The following is a 19,012-nucleotide window of genomic DNA, read 5'->3' as shown; positions in this document are numbered from 1 at the left end:
GAGTACTTGAAATGTGGCTGATGCCAACAAGGAACTGAATTTTTAAAAACAACATCTTCATTGAGATGTAATTCATACACCATAAAGTTCACCCTCTTCAAGTATACGGTGTTCTTTCATATATTTACAAATATGTGTCTCGATCAGTAAGCACTATCTAATTCCAGAACATTTTAACAATCTCAGAAAGAAACCCCATACCCATTAGCAGTCACTCCCCATCCTCCCTTCCCCCCAGCCCCTGGCAACCACGAATCTAGTTTCTGTCAATAGATTTGCCTATTCTGGACATTTTATAAATGGAATCATATAATACATAGTCTTTTGTGTCTAGCTTCTTTCACTTGGCATAATGTTCTTGAAATTCATCCTTATAAGTAGTATATATCAGTACCTCATTTCTTTTATGGCTGAATAATATTCCATTGTGTACAACTGCCACATTTTGTTTATCTAATCATCAGTCGGTGGACATTTGGATTGTTTCCACATTTGGGCTATTGTGAATGCTGCTGCTATGAACACTGATATACAAGTTTTTGTGTGAACACGTGTTTCAAATCTCTCGGGTATATACCTAGGAGTAGAATTGCTGGGTTGTATGGAAACTATAACTTTTTAAGGAACGGCAAGAGTGTTTTCCACAGTGGCTGCACCATTTATATTCTCACCAGCAATGTATGAGAGATCCAATTTCTCCATGTCCTTGCTAACACTTGTTACTGTCCATCTTTTTTATTACAGCCGTCCTAGTGGGTGTGAAGTGGTATTTCATGCGATTTTGATTTGCACTTCCCGAATGACTAACGATGCTGAGCACCTTTTCATGTGTTTATTTACCATTTAAATCTTCTTTGGAAAAAATCTCTATTCAATGCATTTTAAATTTTATCTAGTTTTAATTGACTTTAAATAGCCATGTCTGGCTACTGGCTACAGTATTAGGCAGATGGCAAGATTTAGTGTCTAGTCCCTTACCTTTGCTCAAGGTCAGGTGGGACTGGCTAGGTGACTGAAGGTCAAGCCCAGCATCATGACTCGCCCCAGAGGGAACGAGGAGTGAGGCAGCAGGGAGAGAGGAAAGGGAAATTGGTGCAACACCTGGAAGGAGGAGGCACTTGGCACAGAGCCTGGCACTTATAAAGCTCTTAAACCTTACTGTTGATGATGAGAACAACTTGTGTTTATTGGGCACTTGCAAAGTACCGGGAACTGTGCTTTATACCCACTTTCTCATTTAATCCTTATAAGCAACCCTATCCGGTAGATTCTATTGTCTCCATCTTACAAATGAGGAAGCAGTTTTGGACAGATCAGGTAAGCAAGTATTAGTAATTTTACTCACTATAAAATTCTCCATTCCATTTCAGCCTTAGAAACTTCTTTTCTTCATCTAATTTAATCACATCAATGATCTTACAGATCTCAACTAGGGAAGCTAAGTGTTAGTCAGGATTCACCATTATGTTCAGCATATACTGTACAATTCTGTATCTACTAACCTGTCTCAAAGGGACATTAGGAGAATTAGATGGTTTTTGAGGCAGCAAAATATTAGCATGAAATGCAAATATGAACTCCTGATTCTGTGCACTATGGGCCAGATTTTATCTTTTCTACCATGTTCAGCTACTTCCTCCCCTTTGAATTGGTTCAACAACTATATAACGAACATCGACTATGTGCCATTTGCTGTCCTAGGTGTAGAGATATAGCAATGACTATGACAGCCATGAATCCTGACCTAATGAAGCTTAAAATATATATTAAAGGAATACATGGTTTTAAAAGTACACAAGCTCCAACAAGTTTATGTCACATGGAGGTCTCATTGCAGTGTCTACTTCATAATGAACCTCATCCCTGCAGCATAAGTACCCTTAAATGACACTCTCTGCCTACTAAGAAATTCTGAGTCTGAACATTATAGCTTTTAAAATGGCTCAAAATCCACAGATTTGGCAGGACTCGTGCACAGCAGTTGCTTCTAGGGCAGTGGCAGCCAGCTGCCAAGGAATGGAGAGCATGATTAAAGCTTACCTCCAGATCTGCAGGGCTGTCCCAGACTCCCAGGCACGCGAGGGGAGGACGACACAGCAAGAGTCACCAGGGCATTTTTCTTGCCTAAAGCGCGGCGTGATTTCCCAAGCTCTCCTCGCCACCCACTCCTGACCCCCATTTCAGGTGGATGAAACAGAAACGATGAGGTTGTTCAGATGATTCGTGTGGGTGGCTATTGTGCCGACTGGGACAATGAGGCTACAGAACAGCGCTCTCTTTTAAAGAGTTCATATTTTATTCATTGCTATAAATAACTATTTAATTTTAAAAACACTGCATTTCCACACTGTATTGTACAAAACAGTAAAGTTCAAATTCTCCTACAGATGGGTTGCTTTTGGCAATAGACTTAAGTAGCCACACTCTGAGGGCTGGCCTTTGCCTGACCCTCTCTCTCTGTACCTCACCTCTGGGATGAGTAAGCAGGGTAAAAGGTATGAATTAAGTTGATTGGGAAAGCCTAAATGAAAGGTCTAACTCAATCATTTCCAGTTTCGAGCTCACTACTTCCTGTGTCTTAACCGGCATTCAACCCAAATGTACTGAAAGAAATCAAGGATCAAACAAACTCACCAGTAACATAGTTCAGTATCATTTGGCCAAGTTATATTTCTTAACTCAAAACATCAGTCATGTACAACCATGGAATCACTGCTGCAAAAACAACACTTTTGCCTGATCTTGCTACTAGAGCTAATGGAGACCGCGAGAAGGCCTGTTTTTCGAGAACTATTACACTTCCTTCAGCGGTGTGGGTAGAGAGAAAGATTCTACGTGCATCAATAAGAACAATGTGAAAATTCAGTTCTTGTATCTTATATGTCACTGACCAACAATCACTTTAAAGACTGAAAGCAAGTACAAAAGAATATCAAGAATGCATTATGATATTCCAACTAAGAATAGAAATAGCCATCCTTGGTTAAGGAAAGACTAATGAAAACTTGTCCAGTAAACAGTCTAAGATTGCCCATAATATCTATGTGTTCACAAACATCCTCATGAAGTACAAGTGACTACAGCACTCCAGACCAAGGACGAAAATTTTCCAGATGGGGTGGTACTATTTCAATGGCTTAGAGTACACCAACCAGCTCCGACAAATTCCTAAACTTAGTGGTCACAAGGTGGGCTTTCTCCTGAGGAAGTAAAAAGGCAGTAAGAATTGGGAGAAATGAAGACCATAATAGATAATTAAGTTACGTTAAACTAGAGTACAGAAAAACCAAGGACACACCAGTGTAGAATCAGTGACGAAATGTTGCAGAATTATTAAACATGCTACCACTATTACGAAACAGGACAAGGCACGGTAGTATATTATTCTCACTCACAAGTCTCTAGTCACTGAATAATACTTTGATATCAGAGAGAAGAACGGGTTTGCAGAAATAAGAGAGTTAGGTGTAAAGGCTAAAGAAAAATGTGTTTACCTACTGATTTCAGATATTTGCAGTTTAGTATTATGGGTAAAAACACAGTACCAAGGTTTCAACTCGAGCAGGGACCAGCAAACTTTTTTGTATAAAGGGCCATAAAATAAATATTTTAGGCTTTGTGGGCCATATGGTCTCTGCTGCAACTACTCAACCCTGCCCTTGTAGTGTGAAAGCAGCCATAGACAATATTTAAATAAATGACCACGGCTATATTCCAAAAGAACTTTATTTATAAAAACAGCGGGCTGATTTGGCCCATGGGCCAGAGTTTACTAAGCCCTGATCTAGAGTTCTAAATCAGTGGTTCTCTAACTTTAGTGTGCCTCAGGATCCCTTGGAGAGCTACTGAAACAGAGATTGCTGGGCCCCATCCCCAGAGCTTCTGATCTGTAGGCCTGGGGTGGGGCCCAAGAATCTGCATTTCTAACAAGTTCGCAGATGATACTGCGGCTACTGGTCAGGATGAGGTCCATACTTTGAGAACCACTGCCCCAGACATTACTACTAAACAGGAAGTTCAACATTTTAAGTAACTGCCAAAGTTCACAACTGGTTGGCCACAAAAATTTGTCCTCTGCTTTGGCGGCCCTGGGTTTGCTGGTTCGGATCCCAGGCGCAGACCCATGCACTGCTGTCAAGGCATGCTGTGGCAGGTGTCCCAAATATAAAGTGGAGGGAGATGGGCACAGATGTTAGCTCAGGGCCAGTTTTCCTCAGCAAAAGGAGGAGGATTGGCAGAGGATATTAGCTCAGGGCTAATCTTCCTCAAGAAAAAAAATTTGTCACCTGTAGTAAGTTCCAAACTTCAAAGCTCAAATAAAATGAGATAATTTAAAGAGAAGCAAGAGGAAAAAGGATTTTTTCTTTGCTTTGACTTCAGTTTAAACATCGCCCCGTCAGTAAAATACACATAATTCATCCTCAAATCTCTTTATTCAACATTTTCACCTGACATGGTCCAAGTCCTATAAAGAGCTGAGAAGCATTAAGCTCTAGAAATCAAACACAGAATTGACTCAGTTTTAAAGATCCTTGCAAAACGAAAGAAAATTCAACAAAGCCCATTTCTAATTACAAGTGACTCATTTCAATAAAATCAAAATAAATATATGTAAGATAATTTAAGACTTTTGAAGAATTATGTCATTTTTTTAAAAGATTTTATTTTTTTCCTTTTTCTCCCCAAAGCCCCCTGGTACATAGTTGTATATTCTTACTTGTGGGTCCTTCTAGTTGTGGCATGTGGGATGCCGCCTCAGCGTGGCCTGATGAGCGGTGCCATGTCCGCGCCCAGGATTCGAACTGACGAAACACTGGGCCGCCTGCAGTGGAGCATGCAAACTTAACCACTCGGCCACAGGGCCGGCCCCGAATTATGTCATTTTATGTTCATAAGAATTCCAAGAGGTAGACAACGTAGCCTTTTCTATCCTTGTTTTACAGGATGAAGAAACTGAAGAAAACAAACCAAGTGATGATCTGACACAATCACAAAAACGTTTCTTTAAAATACTGTTTTTCCCAGTAAGTTTTAAACTGCATTTATCAAATCCAACTTATACAATATCTGTTCAGGACTATGTCTATGAGTGTGCCTTTATGGTGAAATAAGATCTTCAAGTCTGTATTTCATATTTGTGGACCTAGTTCTGAAGCCACCCTGGCAAGTCTAACCAAGAAGCCTGAACTTTAATCAGACGGCAATTTAAAGCACACTCGACCTTTAGTGCAAGTGGGTCATAGATTATGGAAGTGTGGTGATCCCTTCCAGCAGTACAATAGAAGCACTCAGCAATGGGAGAAACACTATTAACGGAGATAATCCAAAAAGTAGAGCAGCAGGCCTAGAATCTCCCTCTCCAGATTCCCAGGCTCTTTCTGAAATGATGATAATGAAAGTCTATTCATCTGAATAGATATTTACCCAAATCATTTTCCCATCCAATATGAGAGGGAAATGTTTAAAAAAAGAAAGACGAAAGAAGCATAACCTACAATATGTATGGTCAGTAGAGGTTTTTTCCATCCTTATTAGCTTTGAAAGTATTATATATGTTGATTATAATGTGAGATAATTACATTCTCACTCTAACCTGTGATCTGAATACTCCAGTAACAATTTTGTTAATTTATATGAAATATAATTAAAGTCCTCAGTGAAAACTCTTACTTGTTTGTTTTATAAGTACATAATTATTTTTACAAGTGACTAACGAAAAATTATTTATTAAAAAAATAATCTCAAATTCAATGCCATATATTACTGCTGGGACAAAAACCCAGTTAAGATGATAGCAAGCCTAAGAAGACCAGTAAAGATTCTATATAAATAAAGGCTGACTATTCTGCTTTTGAACTAATGGCTCAAATGGAATTCAGCAAAAATTTCTAACCTAAATAATGCAACATAAATAACACTACCCGGGGCTGGCCCCGTGGCCGAGTGGTTAAGTTCGCGCGCTCCACTGCAGGCGGCCCAGTGTTTCATTGGTTCGAGTAGTAGGCGCGGACATGGCACCGCTCATCAGGCCACACTGAGGCGGCGTCCCACATGCCACAACTGGAAGGGCCCACAACTAAGAATATACAGCTATGTACTGGGGAGCTTTGGGGAGAAAAAAAGGAAAAAAATAAAATTTTTAAATAACACTACCCAAGGATTATCTTAGGAGGAGATGCCTTTTACTGTCCTCTGAAGCCAACCTAAGAAGTATTTCATCGAAGTAAGTGGTCTAAATAGATTCCAACATGATCATTCTTCCACCTGACAATGTGACCTAGTAGATGAAATGTGTGCTGTAAATTTAGGTTATTTAGATTCAGTACCCAATTGTATCAGAGACTACAACTTTAGGATCTTTCCACCTCATTTTTCTTGCTGTTAAGATGTGGACACTGCTGCCATAATAAAATTTGGGGGAGTTACATAAAAGAACAGTGTAATATTCATAAATCCTGTATATGGCTGCTTCCTAAAGATATACTCTGAGATTTTCCTTGTCTCTGTTCTGAAGAAATTTCACACTATGAACAACTAATTCATCTGTCAAATGCCCAAATGCAAAGATAAAAGCTGTGATACAAAATTCCGTCTTTTAGGGGCCGGCCCCGTGGCCGAGTGGTTAAGTTCGCGCGCTCCACTGCAGGCGGCCCAGTGTTTCGTTGGTTCGAATCCTGGGCGTGGACATGGCACTGCTCAGCAAACCACGCTGAGGCAGCGTCCCACATGCCACAACTAGAAGGACCCACAACGAAGAATATACAACTATGTACCGGGGGGCTTTGGGAGAAAAAGGAAAAAATAAAATCTTTTAAAAAAAAAATTCCATCTTTTAACATAACCTTAGGAGCTTTCCACAACACTGCAAAATTAGAATTTAGAACAGTCTTGCAAACAAATTATAAAAATCTATAAGCTCAAATAATACTATCTTTCCTATGACCATAAGATGCAATGACAGTTTTTTTAAAAGCCACAAAGCACTCTAAACAGTATATGTGTACTACCACGAAATACATTGAGTAAAATGGATTTCAGACACAAAATAGAATTTGAAGTTTTATTTACATCACACACACACACACTCTAATCCCAAAGAATGACTCTATCAAGGGTTCTTGGTGAAACCATAAAATAAACACAGTTGGCACATCACAACTCTCTAATTATGGATGAAGATTTAGCAAGTGATTTCCCCCCCAACTTTATTAAAGCTATTTTAAATAATCTTCCATTTCTGATAATTTCTAGTATGTTCTCAGCTCTATTTTCATCCATTGTACAGGCAATATTCAAGAATGAAGGAAATAAGTTTTTTCAAGAACTCCACATTTATATTGCCTCCAGTCAGACAATCTTAAAAGAATTTTGTGGGTTTCTTCCCTTTAACCTAGGATCAGAAAGAGAATCCAAAAGCAGTAAAAGAAAAAAAAGACTAAATGGGTAGGATTTCCCCCATTTAACACTGAAAAAAGTTCAGTGAACCAGTCTTAATAGCTTTACATTTTGCAGAAAGAACCTACCCACCATGGGGCTACTCAGACCACTGAAAGAACATCCAACCTTGAGGGTAGACAAGAACGGGAACTGGACAATAAGCTCTAGTTTCATTTTTAATCTACAGCAGGATCAGCAAACTACAGCCCAAGGGCCAAATCTAGCCCACCACCTATTTTTGTAAATAAAGTTTTATTGGAATACAGCCATACTTATTTGTTTTCATATGGCTGTCTTCAGGCTGCAATGGCAGAGTTGAGTAGCCATGACAAACGCTGTATGGCTCACAAAGCCTAAAATATTTACTATCTGGTAGTTTACAGATGGTTTGCCAGCCCTTGGTCTACAATATCTAAAATTGTTGAAAATCAGTATGAATATGTCCATGAGGTAAAAGGCTGACCAACAACCCACAAAATTGCTTTCTGTCACAGTGTGTTGAACAGACTCTATAGGCAAACTCTGATAGTACTCACCTGATTAAGAAGCATTGTAACCCTCACACATTGCTGATGGGAACATAAAACGGTACAGCCACTTTGGAAAACAGTCTAGCATAACTCAAAAAGTTAAAAAGAGTTACCATTTGACCCAGCAATTCCCCTTCTAGGTATATACCCAAGAGAAATACCAAAACATAAGTCCACCCAAAAACTGGTAAATGAACGTCCATCGTAGGATTATTTACAATAGCCAGAAGGTGAAAACCACCCAAATGGCCCATCAACTGATGAATAGATCAACAAATATGGTATATCCACACAATGAAATATGATTGAGCCTTAAAATGGAATGAAGTATTAATATATCTACAACGAGGATGAACCTTGAAACTATTATGCTTAGAGAAAGCAGCCAGTCACAAAATACCACATATTGTATGATTCCATTTATTTGAAATGTCCAGAATAGGCACGTCTGTAGAGACAGAAAGTACAGGAGTCGCTCCCAGGGCTCGGGAGCGATAGAGGGGTGAGAGGTGAAGTATACAAGGTTTCTGTTTGAGGTGATGAAAATGTTTGAAAATTTATTGTGGTGACGGTTGGACAACTCTGTGAATATACTAAAAACCATTGAATTGTACACTTTAAATGAGTGAATTATATGGCATGTGAATTATATCTCAATGAAGCTGTTACCAAAAAAAAAAGGCATTCTATTAATCTGTTAAAACATCCAAAAGCAGAATATTAGAGTCTTATATTTAGGAATACTCCTTAAAAGACAGTCTCTGCTCATACTAAATGACAAGTAAAACAGTACGGAAGAGCAGGTGCTTAGATGGGTCACATTTACCCAGGAGAGAATCCCCGTGCTGCCACTTGTTACTGCCACTTAGCCGGGGGCAAGTTACTAATCTCCCTCTTCCTCAGTTTCCTCAACTGTAAGATGAGAAGTAGGATGACTGACTCAAAGGGAAGTGTTGTGGCCCAAGTTCCGTTACAAAAATATTAAGAATTAACACCATGTCCAGCATATAATGAGCACTCAAACCACAGAATTTGAGAACCAAGGAAAAAAATTCCTCAAGTTGTCCCTGAAAACTGTAGCTTTATACTTATTGTCTGAATTTCTTATGTTACCTGGGTCACTAAAACTAAAATAGGAGCTGTGAATCTAAAACTGCTCTAAAAGAATAAGGTTTATTAATTTAAAAAGATAAAACAGGATAAACATTTTTAAGAATTTTCTTAAGATTTCTTTAATTTTCCCTACCTGTATTCCTCTACTCCTTTTTCCAAATGAGCAAACAGGCCTAAAATAATTAAATGAGTTATCAAGAAGACCAACCAATCATTTGAGCCTCACCTCCTCTGTAAAGATGTCCTCAACTTCCTTCTACTCAGTGGTCACAGTCTCTGGATTGCTCACTTAACACTCTCACTCCTTCAACAACTCCTAACTGAGTACTTACACGTCAGTTACCGAGTTCTGCTGAGGATACTAGGCGAACAAGTCAGACGTGACCCTGGCCTTAACAGGCCTTATGGTCTAGTTGGATTAGATCTGAACTATTTGTCAACTTCTCCCGTTGACAGAGAGCTCCTTGAGGCCAGAGAACGCAAGTATTTGGTGAGTGATAATGATAGTGGCAATTAAAATAACAACAACCACCTTTAGACATTTTACATAGATCTTGTTATTCAATCCTCACAACTCTGCAAGGTATATACAATCACTCTTATTTTACAGATAAAGAAATGAGGCTCCGAGAGATTAAGTAACTTGCCCAGGGCCACACAGCTAGAAATGAATGCATAAATGAACAAAGGAATAAATGTTAGCACCACTAACAATTTTACGCATGTGGTAGAAAAGAATGTTCACTTCACCATATTATTTATGTAATAGAGCCTGTGTTTAGCACTGAGAAAGTGCACATTTAGAAATTGTTGAAACTTATCTACATAGCTGCCAAAAGTAATTTGAGTATCTCAGAGACATTCTGGAAATAAAAAATACTTATGCTGCACTTTACAATCACTAATCCATGCAAATGGCTTGCGAAGCAGCTATCATTCCTTCTATAAATAAGGAGAAAATGGCTACCCTGTGCCCAAAGGTTATCAGATCAGATCTTAGGGGGCTGCCTTACAAGCTACAAAGCAATGTTGATCCATATGTTTGGGGGGAAGGACATATAAAGGGTAAGCAGAAAGGTCAAAAATCCATGATGTTTCCTAAAAACACGAATTAGATTCTATAAAATAGCAGGGGTATAATGGTAATCTGTACATTTTAGCAGGGCTAGAGACCTCTGTAACTGAATTAATAACTTCAAGTGTTTTAATAAAACATTAAAATCTGCATATGGTTAAACAGTAATACTTCCATCCTAGATCTAAATACACTCAAATACTCTAAACTCAGGGTTAAAATTAAAAGCCTGAAATACAGACTCAAGATAGTATATTTGGATATTATTAAACTACACTGAGAGAGAGAACAATCATCATTCCTATCTGTAAATGATTCAAATATTTGAAACAATGGTAACAGCAAAAAAAAGTGTATTAACAGAAATAAAAAAGATTGAAAAAAAAAGAATGCAACAGCCCAGTAATAGAACACAAGATGCTGAAATGAAATAATGTGCACTTAGATACAAAAAAATTGGCTTAAGTGCAATAAAGTAATAATTTCTTATTGTGAATGGATGAGGACAACTAAAAAAAGCAAATTATCAAATTTAGTTGGGGTTTGGGGGGAAGAGCAATGTGAAAGGGGAGGAGAGTACTACACTCACCAACTGGAACCAAAAACCTTGAGGCAAGGAAGAATTCAGTTCCCTACAGGGGGAAAGGATTTAAGAAAACAACACTGGTTTGACAAATATCAAGAACTCAAAGTAAATTTATAGTATCCAAAATTTACTTTGTCATTTCATTAAAGGCTTCCATTTAATTGAAAATTATGCACCAAGCTCAGGAATCAAAAAGACCTAATCTTAGGAAAACCAAATGGTTTGCCTAGAAGCCAGCCATGAGAATTTGCAAAACACAGCTATAGTGAAAAAGAAATCTACTCCTTTTTTTACCCTAAATATGATGGTGATGAGAAAGATTCACAGAGAGATAGTATATTACCAACATCCACAGAAATGAACCCAGCACCTTGCTTTTCAGTCACACCAAGAACTGAATATTAAACATTATATTCATGTAAATTGACTTTCTGGTATAGACGAGCCTTTCTGGGTCCTCAATCAGAGTGTGTTGCCATTTTACACTACTGATCCTCCCCTTTGTGAAACTTCTGTGATGTCCAGCTACTGTAATTCTTCTAACTCTGTGAGTTACACTCCAAGCCACAATCCCCCAGCTCAGTCAACCCCCCAAAACTCATTCACTCATAGTTTCACTTCCCCAGATGATTCCCAAATCTTCACTGTCATTCCAGATGTCTCACTCAAACTCCTGTCAGGCATTTCCAGCAATGTACACTTAGAAATGGCCTTCACTCAATTCAAAGCCAAAGTACCAATCTACACCATGGAATACTGGGCAGCAGTCTAAGAAGAGACAGAGTTAAGACAGACACATAGATGGATACAGAAAGGTCATCAGATATACTATTTTTCAATGGAAAATGAATATTTCACTATTGTGTACAAATATGATCCTTTTCTGTTTTTCAAACAAAAAACTTCCAGAAAGATATACAAGAACTAGACAATGGCTACCTCTGGAGAATGAGGTCTTGGATGGTGGGAGAATGGAGAGAGACTCGCTAGTTACCCTTGTACCATCTATAGTTTTAAATTAATTTTATAAAAACGAATTAATGAAGAGAAAGCAGTAGAAAATTATTAAATCTCAAAATTGGAAATACACATTAACTTCTTTTAAGTCAAACTAGCTTCAGAAATGAAATCTTCCCAGTGTAGACAGCCAAAGAGAGACTCTGCCTATACTGACTTGGACTCTGCAACCAATCATACCAAAGTACCACAATGGCCATCAGGGGAATTATAGTGTACTGAGTTGAAAGAGGGGAGACCAAGATACTGGGTGGCCCCAGGAGAGAAAGAAAGGAGAGCTGGTCCTATAGCACCTTGAACCCTGTAACATAAATCCAGAGCCATATTTGGTGGTCTTAGAATCTGCACTGTCAGTTGCAACTAAAAAGCACAACCAAAAATGTGAGCAGTGCACACCCCATCACCTTGTTGGCTGGGGTTAGGTACCTGCTCTGCAGCAGTGACTCAGTCACTTGATTACTTAGATGTGTGGTGCTAACAAACAGCTGAGATGCTCACAACTCCGCTGCTGTGATCCTGTACACAGTTCGGAGAGACAGAGAGAACAATTTCAGTATTTTTCTCACAGGATACAGGAATAACTACCCTGTGGAAACTACCCCACCCCACTCCCAACAAACACCTCTCTCTGCAACCTCATTACTTCTGGTTTGGCAAGTTAGGAGTAATCAATCAACTATTCTGTCTGTTGGGGCAGGGAAATTGGAAGGAAAAACTTGGAGAGTAAAAGGGATAGAGAAAGTTCCAAAACAAATCATATTTTGGATGGATGGCCAAGATTCTATATTTCCATTGCTAAAGAATGCACAGACTTATCAGTTTGGTGGCAAACGCTGATATTTCATTAAAGAGAAAGACAAAAAGAAAAACAAAATAGATGAAACAATGAATAGTAGTATGGAACCTCTGCTGAAGAGGTAAGAAATTTAACTAGTGTGTCAAACAATTAAAATTTGCAGTAAATAAACTCTGAAAATGAAGACGTGCTTTTAAGGAAACCCAGTGCAGCATTTTCACAACTGGAATCAACAATGCAGCATGAAATGAATGCACTTTAGAACCAGCTGGAATCCCATGTATGATCTCAGGTAAGTTACTTACTCCCCTCTGAATCTCAGTGTTCTCAGTAGAATGGGTACAATTAAAGGAGATAATATATGTAAAATGCCTAAAATTAGAAGGCATAAATGTCAATTTCCCTTACAAAGTAGGCATTAAGTTATGAAAGATTTTTTTTTTACTCATAAACAATCTTATGTCAAAGTTCCCTTAAACAGTGCTTCTGCCACATTCAAAATGTGAAAACATTTACAAAAATGCAGTAATTCAAGAACAATCTCAAAAAGTGAGGTATACTTGCTTCTTTAATTTATTGAGTAGGGCTACAACGGGAGATGGCAAAAGAATTTTTAATTTAAAGGAACTATCCAGGAACACAATTTAAGGGACATTAGAGATATAGTCTGTCAGGTGAAACTGTTGCAGACACAAGGGAAAAATGGAGGGGGATGAACTGTTTATGTCAAGGACATACAGAAGGTAAGGAAGTCGCAGGAAGTATTTACGAAGACAAGGTGCAAATGACACTTCACAAACTCCAAGTCCTAAATCAGACTGTAGAAAACAGACATGAAGAGACTGGGAGAAGGTTGTGCACATGCAGAAAGGCAACTGAGTAGCTCAGTTCCCTCCAAAATGGTCCGAGAATCAAACTCCATCGTCAGGAATCAACACGGCTTACCTACTCCCAATAAAGCCTGTGGCAGATAGGAATCCACACCCCACGTTTAACAGGTTTTTCCACTGCAGAACCTCAGTTTAACCCCCACGGGCTTGGATCTTTCTGGGCCACCAGCAGGTTAGCTGGTGACTATGTTTCTTTTACCTTTTGTGTTGCTTCTGTTACATGACTGTCATTCTGATCAAGCACTTCTTGCATGGAACATTTACTCATTTCTGGAAAATTCTTCGTTCCATCAGGCTCACACTTGACCTTTTCCTAACATTAAAAACTAACCTACCTACAATGTCCAGTTAAAATTCCCAGAAAGATGTTCCAACATGAGGTAACATTCCCAACTGTGGGACTAGAAACTGAAATCACTGGGCTAATTAATATATGTGAAAGCCATAGTGATTAGTACAAATCAGTAAAGTTAAATTCTTCTCTATGCTAAATTATGTATTTTACATATTATTAACCCAATATTTACATAAAGGCTGCACTTAACTCAATTATCTGGCAAACAGCCGTTATTGGAATCTCCAGTACAGTATTTAAAGTATATAAGCAACTTAACCATACTCTTTTAATAGAGTGAATGTGTAAACACAATCCATACTAAACTGATAAGTTTCTTGATATTAAATTAAGTCATTATAGTAGACAGCCACCATCAACTGTTATTGAAGTAATCCTTGTTCTGTGTTGTTCCAAACATCAGACAATCACCGCGTTAGCATCAAATGAGTGCCATAAATCAATGCGAATCTTATAAGACCCAAAAATCAAAGCCAAACACAGGTTGAAACAAAATTCTTACACAACAAGGCTCAGAAACACAGTGTAGAGAAAATAAAATCCATGTTTTGGTCTTTTGGCTTCAATACCTCCCCCAAAACATTTATTCTACCTTTTAAAAACTGTAAGCCTCTGAAAAGACAGTCCCAAAATATTAGACATAACTTACGTTTTAAACCAATGATTCTCAGTCATAGCTGCCACATTAGAATCACTTACAGAGCTTGAAAAAAAAATACTAACCAGGACCCACTCCCAGAGATTATGATTTCACTGCTTTGACACAGGGCCCTGGCACTGGTCTTTTCTTTTCTTTTCTTTTTTGAGGAAGATTAGCCCTGAACTAACTGCTGCCGATCCTCCTCTTTTCGCTGAGGAAGACTGGCCCTGAGCTAACATCCATGACCATCTTCCTCTACTTTATATGTGGGATGCCTACCACAGCATAGCTTGCCAAGCAGTGCCATGTCCACACCCAGGATCCGAACCGGCGAACCCCGGGCCACCGAAGAAGAACATGCACACTTAACCGCTGCACCACCGGGCCAGCCCCGGCACTGGTCTTTTTTAAAAGCTCCCCTGGTGATTCTAATATGCAGCCAGGTGGAGATCCACTACTTAAACTAATACAGCCTTTCGGGACAATTATTGCTCTGAGGTTGATAAACACGCTTTTTGCCTTTGAATGAGATTTTATTAAAACTACTCAATTCATTCCATAGTTAATGAGCGACTGTAACAATGCAGACACTGTGTTAAGTAACGGAGAAAGATGTGTAACATATGTTCCCTGCCCTCAAGAAGCTCCCTGTTAGCTAGGTGGAGAGACCCATAAATAAGTAACTGTAATTAAATATGATAAGCGCTCTTGAGGTGTAAGCAAATACAGCATGCCTCAAACTTGCATGTCATCCTTGAGCAGAAAGATGGGGTCATGCTGCATGAGTCCAATTTTAGTCTGTGTCCTACCAAGCAAGGCAGGAAAATCAGAAGTTACAGGTTACTAAACACTCAGGCAAATATTCAGCCTACACAAGGTGAAAATAGTGTGCGTTTTGCTATTCTCTTTCACAAAACTGCTGTACCATGAAGGTAAGCATTCCTATGTTTTAATTTGGATGAATCATCTTAAAATTTCCTTCATGTAATATTACTGATGGTACATTCACTTATAAAACTATAAATTTGCAAAAGATAGAGTAAATGATCATGACATAAAAATTAGCCAATTACTTGTATTTGCACAATACCTTTCCTTTCTAGTAATTGCCACATTTGCTAAGATAAGAAGTTTGGGTACTATGATAAGGTCCCATCATTGGAGTTTTGTTTCAGTCACTTGAAAGACGTTACATGGGAAAATGTTAAGGAAACAATAGGCATTCAGAAGAGTTTTTGTAAGACTTTCAAAAATAAGAAACACAGAGGAAAAGAGCTCAAATTTTTTTTAAAAGATATAGCATCCTCCCAATATCCATAATGAATCAAGCTCATGATTCCCTTGAAGATAGTGGATGAGTGAGTAGATAAGTAGTGACGTAGTGGAATGAGTGGGTGGTCAACTGATCCTGAAAAGTGAAATCCATTTTAAAGTACCTCAGTGAAAATTTCAACCTATTAAGACCTAAGGGTCAAAAACAACTTGTGATACTAATTTGGTATAAAAGAAAATCATAATTCCAGAGAATTTGGAGAGAAATCAACAAAAAGGTATTCAGTACAAGTGAACATCTTCAAGGCCTTTCTGTTTAAATCCAGAGCTGAACAAATTGTAAGTTAAACATCTGCTGTCAAGGTCTCTGCAAGAAAATCTCAAGTGAATTTCAATTTTCAGATCAATATATGCTGAGACAATTTACCGGAGAAACCTTCAACCTTTACACAGGGTGAGGAACACTATCATTACATTCTTTATCACGAAGGCTACCTTGAATTCATTATTTCATGGAATGACATATTATAAATGGCACTGACCAAGTTAGATTTTGTAGGCTATGAATGAGATTTCACGTTCATAGTAGTTAAGGTAGCCATAGCATACGTATCCTCTCAAAATTAGCTTGCCCTCCCTCCTCATGCAGCTTCAAAGCAAGAGAAGAGATGAATTTAGTTCTAGGAGAGGTGTTTCCTGAAAATATTCTATCAATTATAACTCAGCAGAATACTCATGGTGCTAATGTGATGCTGACCACTTCTTTTCAATATCCAAAGAGATCAGATCATCACTCTTCCAGACCTTAAGGAATCAGAATGAGTTACTAACATTGATTCAATGATGGCTATATTTCGTCATCACAATATAATTAACATTTTTTAATGTCACATTTCCAATTACTTCACAATTCCAATTATGCCTCATTTAAATCAAATACAACCAAGACACAACAAACATCATTCACTCCCCCACACACACAAAATCATTTGGGGGCTTTTGGGAAACACCTAATTTACCTTCAGTGGGTGCTAAGAATGAAGAAACCAAGGAGATGTTTTGACATATTTGTCTCTAGAACTGTGCTATTCACATATGGCTACTGAGCACTTAAAATGTGGCTAGTCCAACTGAGGAACTGAATTTTTAATTTTGTTTAATTTTAATTAACAAATTTAAATTTAGAAAGAGATACTTGATTCAGTAACTAGAAAACTTTTAGGGATGTTTGGAACAACTTGGGTATGTGAATCTACTTTTGCAAATGCAAATTTTATGAAACCTAAATACAGATCAAGTATTTCCGATGAAAATTTAGCTTAGTGTCAGAATTGAGACGTGTTGTTAGTGTAAAATACACGTCAGATTTCCAAAGATGAAAGAAAGGATGTAAAATAGCTCCATAATTTCTATACTGATTACATGTTGAAATGATAATAGTTTGGATCTATTGGGCTAAATACAATATTTTAGTAAAATTAATTGAACCTCTTTGTTTTTAATCTCTTTAATGTGGCTATTAGAAAATTTACATATGTAAAATTACATATGGGGCTGGCATTATATATCTTTTGGACAGCTGTGCTCTAGAGCACTTCCACAAGCACTTTGTCAGGGCACATTTGGACATCCTTCTTCTAGTAGACAGGCTGGTCATGTAACAATAGATGCAAGGAGTAACATGTCCTTGTATCAATTGGGTCTGAGGAAAGTGTGCAGCAAGCTCCATCCACAATTTCACCATGTGAGGCAACACTGAAATACCTCAACATGGAAGAAAAAAATGAGTTATCAGCACTTAAACAAATTGAAATTCAGTACTGCAGACAACTTAACAGAGAGCGAGCCAACTGCTCTAAGGTCTTGGTTTCATTTCCAAACTGCGGACCTTAAAATAGACAATAAAGCACCGCTTCCAAAAAGAGGTAAAATATTTCAATGGCAGTTATCTAGAAATCCTCAATAAATAAGCAAAAATTGCTCTTAAATCTTATCTCCTCAACTTCTAAAGCCACAGAATACACACTGAACTAGGAAATCAACTTCAGATCGCCAGCATTTCCTTCACAAGCAAATTAGCAGGATTGTGCACTTGGAATACTGTTTGACAAGAATGAAAAGGAAACTATTCAAAACAGATTTAAGGAATGGACAATTAGATGAGGAACTGCAGATTTAATTCTCAATCAGCACTGTGATTAATCTGATTCTCTGCTTTTCCCTAGTGTAATTATACAACGCAGATGAAAGGATGAGCATTTGGACTGTCAGTTCTATATTCTAGACCAGCCCGGTGACTCAAAGCAGACGGCTCTACCACGCTAACCACCATCCCAACAACAGTCGAAGGAAGCCTCGAACACTGATTTAACAGTCATTGCATAACGAGGCATTAAAAATTCGGATACCCCCAACTCTTTCCACGTTCGTCCATACCAGGGGAGGAATTCGCTGAAACTGAACGCACCCCGTCTTAAACGACCCCCTCCAATCCGCGCATGGGATGAACACAAAGGCATCTATCTAATATCCTGCACAATAGACACACACCCCACAATTAAAAACCCTGGACGTTCTTTCTCTCTCTCTCCACGCAAGCAAAGGAAATGCAAGCTGCTCTTTTCGTTAATGGTCTGTGCTACACGCAAGGTAACAATAACCCCAACTGTTCCCAGGAAGCAACTATAAAATCGGTTCTGCCACGTCCCTGTGCAACCGTCAGATAAAATGCAGACAGCAGATTTCAGCCGGCCCCACGCCTCACGGGGTGGCTGACCTCGGCTCGCTGGCCTCCACGGATCGCTGAGAAACCCCCAGACCCCCGCCCGGCAGGAGGTCCAGGTACACGTCTATAAATACTCCCGGGTGAGGAGGACAAGGGAGGCGGAGGGGAGGGAGGGCAGGGGGCAGGCCCGGCGCGGGCGCGGGTGCGGGAAGACCCAGGCATCACTGAACTGCATTTCTCCACACTCCCGCTCCCTCGCGTGAAGACTCACTTGCCGATCACCTCGCACAGCTCGTACACATCCTCGAAGAGCACGTCGTCGTCGGCCATGGTCCGGAGGGGGCAGCGGCCGCAGCGTGGAGGGCTCCGAAAACCGGGGTGGGGGCGCCAAAGAGCTCAGTGCCCGGCCCCTGCTCGCCTCCTCCCCTCAGGACCCGCGAGCCCTCGGCGCTGAGGACGCTCGAGCGAGCGGGGCTGCGAGGCCGGAGACTGCGGCGCCTTCCTCTGCGGGCGACCGCCCCGGCGCGGGCGGCGGGGCCGGGGCGCGGGAGCGAGGGGGGCCCGGGCCCGGCGCCG

At 39.4% G+C, this 19,012-nt stretch overlaps 1 protein-coding gene across 4 annotated transcripts in view; it reads right to left on the bottom strand.

The window, feature by feature from the left end:
- CASK (calcium/calmodulin dependent serine protein kinase) overlaps positions 1-19,006 on the bottom strand; it is a 368,709-nt gene extending 349,703 nt beyond the window's left edge. For all 4 annotated transcript variants that reach the window (XM_046673193.1, XM_046673194.1, XM_046673195.1 and 1 more), the window contains exon 1: positions 18,708-19,006. In XM_046673193.1, the coding sequence (XP_046529149.1) occupies positions 18,708-18,766 (59 nt within the window). In that variant the 5' untranslated portion in view covers positions 18,767-19,006. The remainder of the gene's footprint in view (positions 1-18,707) is intronic.
- Between the last annotated feature and the right edge of the window lie 6 nt (positions 19,007-19,012).

The sequence above is a fragment of the Equus quagga genome, chromosome 10 (assembly GCF_021613505.1).
Source record: "Equus quagga isolate Etosha38 chromosome 10, UCLA_HA_Equagga_1.0, whole genome shotgun sequence".
In the NCBI taxonomy this organism is placed as follows: domain Eukaryota; kingdom Metazoa; phylum Chordata; class Mammalia; order Perissodactyla; family Equidae; genus Equus; species Equus quagga.
Note: the sequence above shows the minus strand (reverse complement) of the source record. Positions and strands in the feature narration are given on the sequence as shown.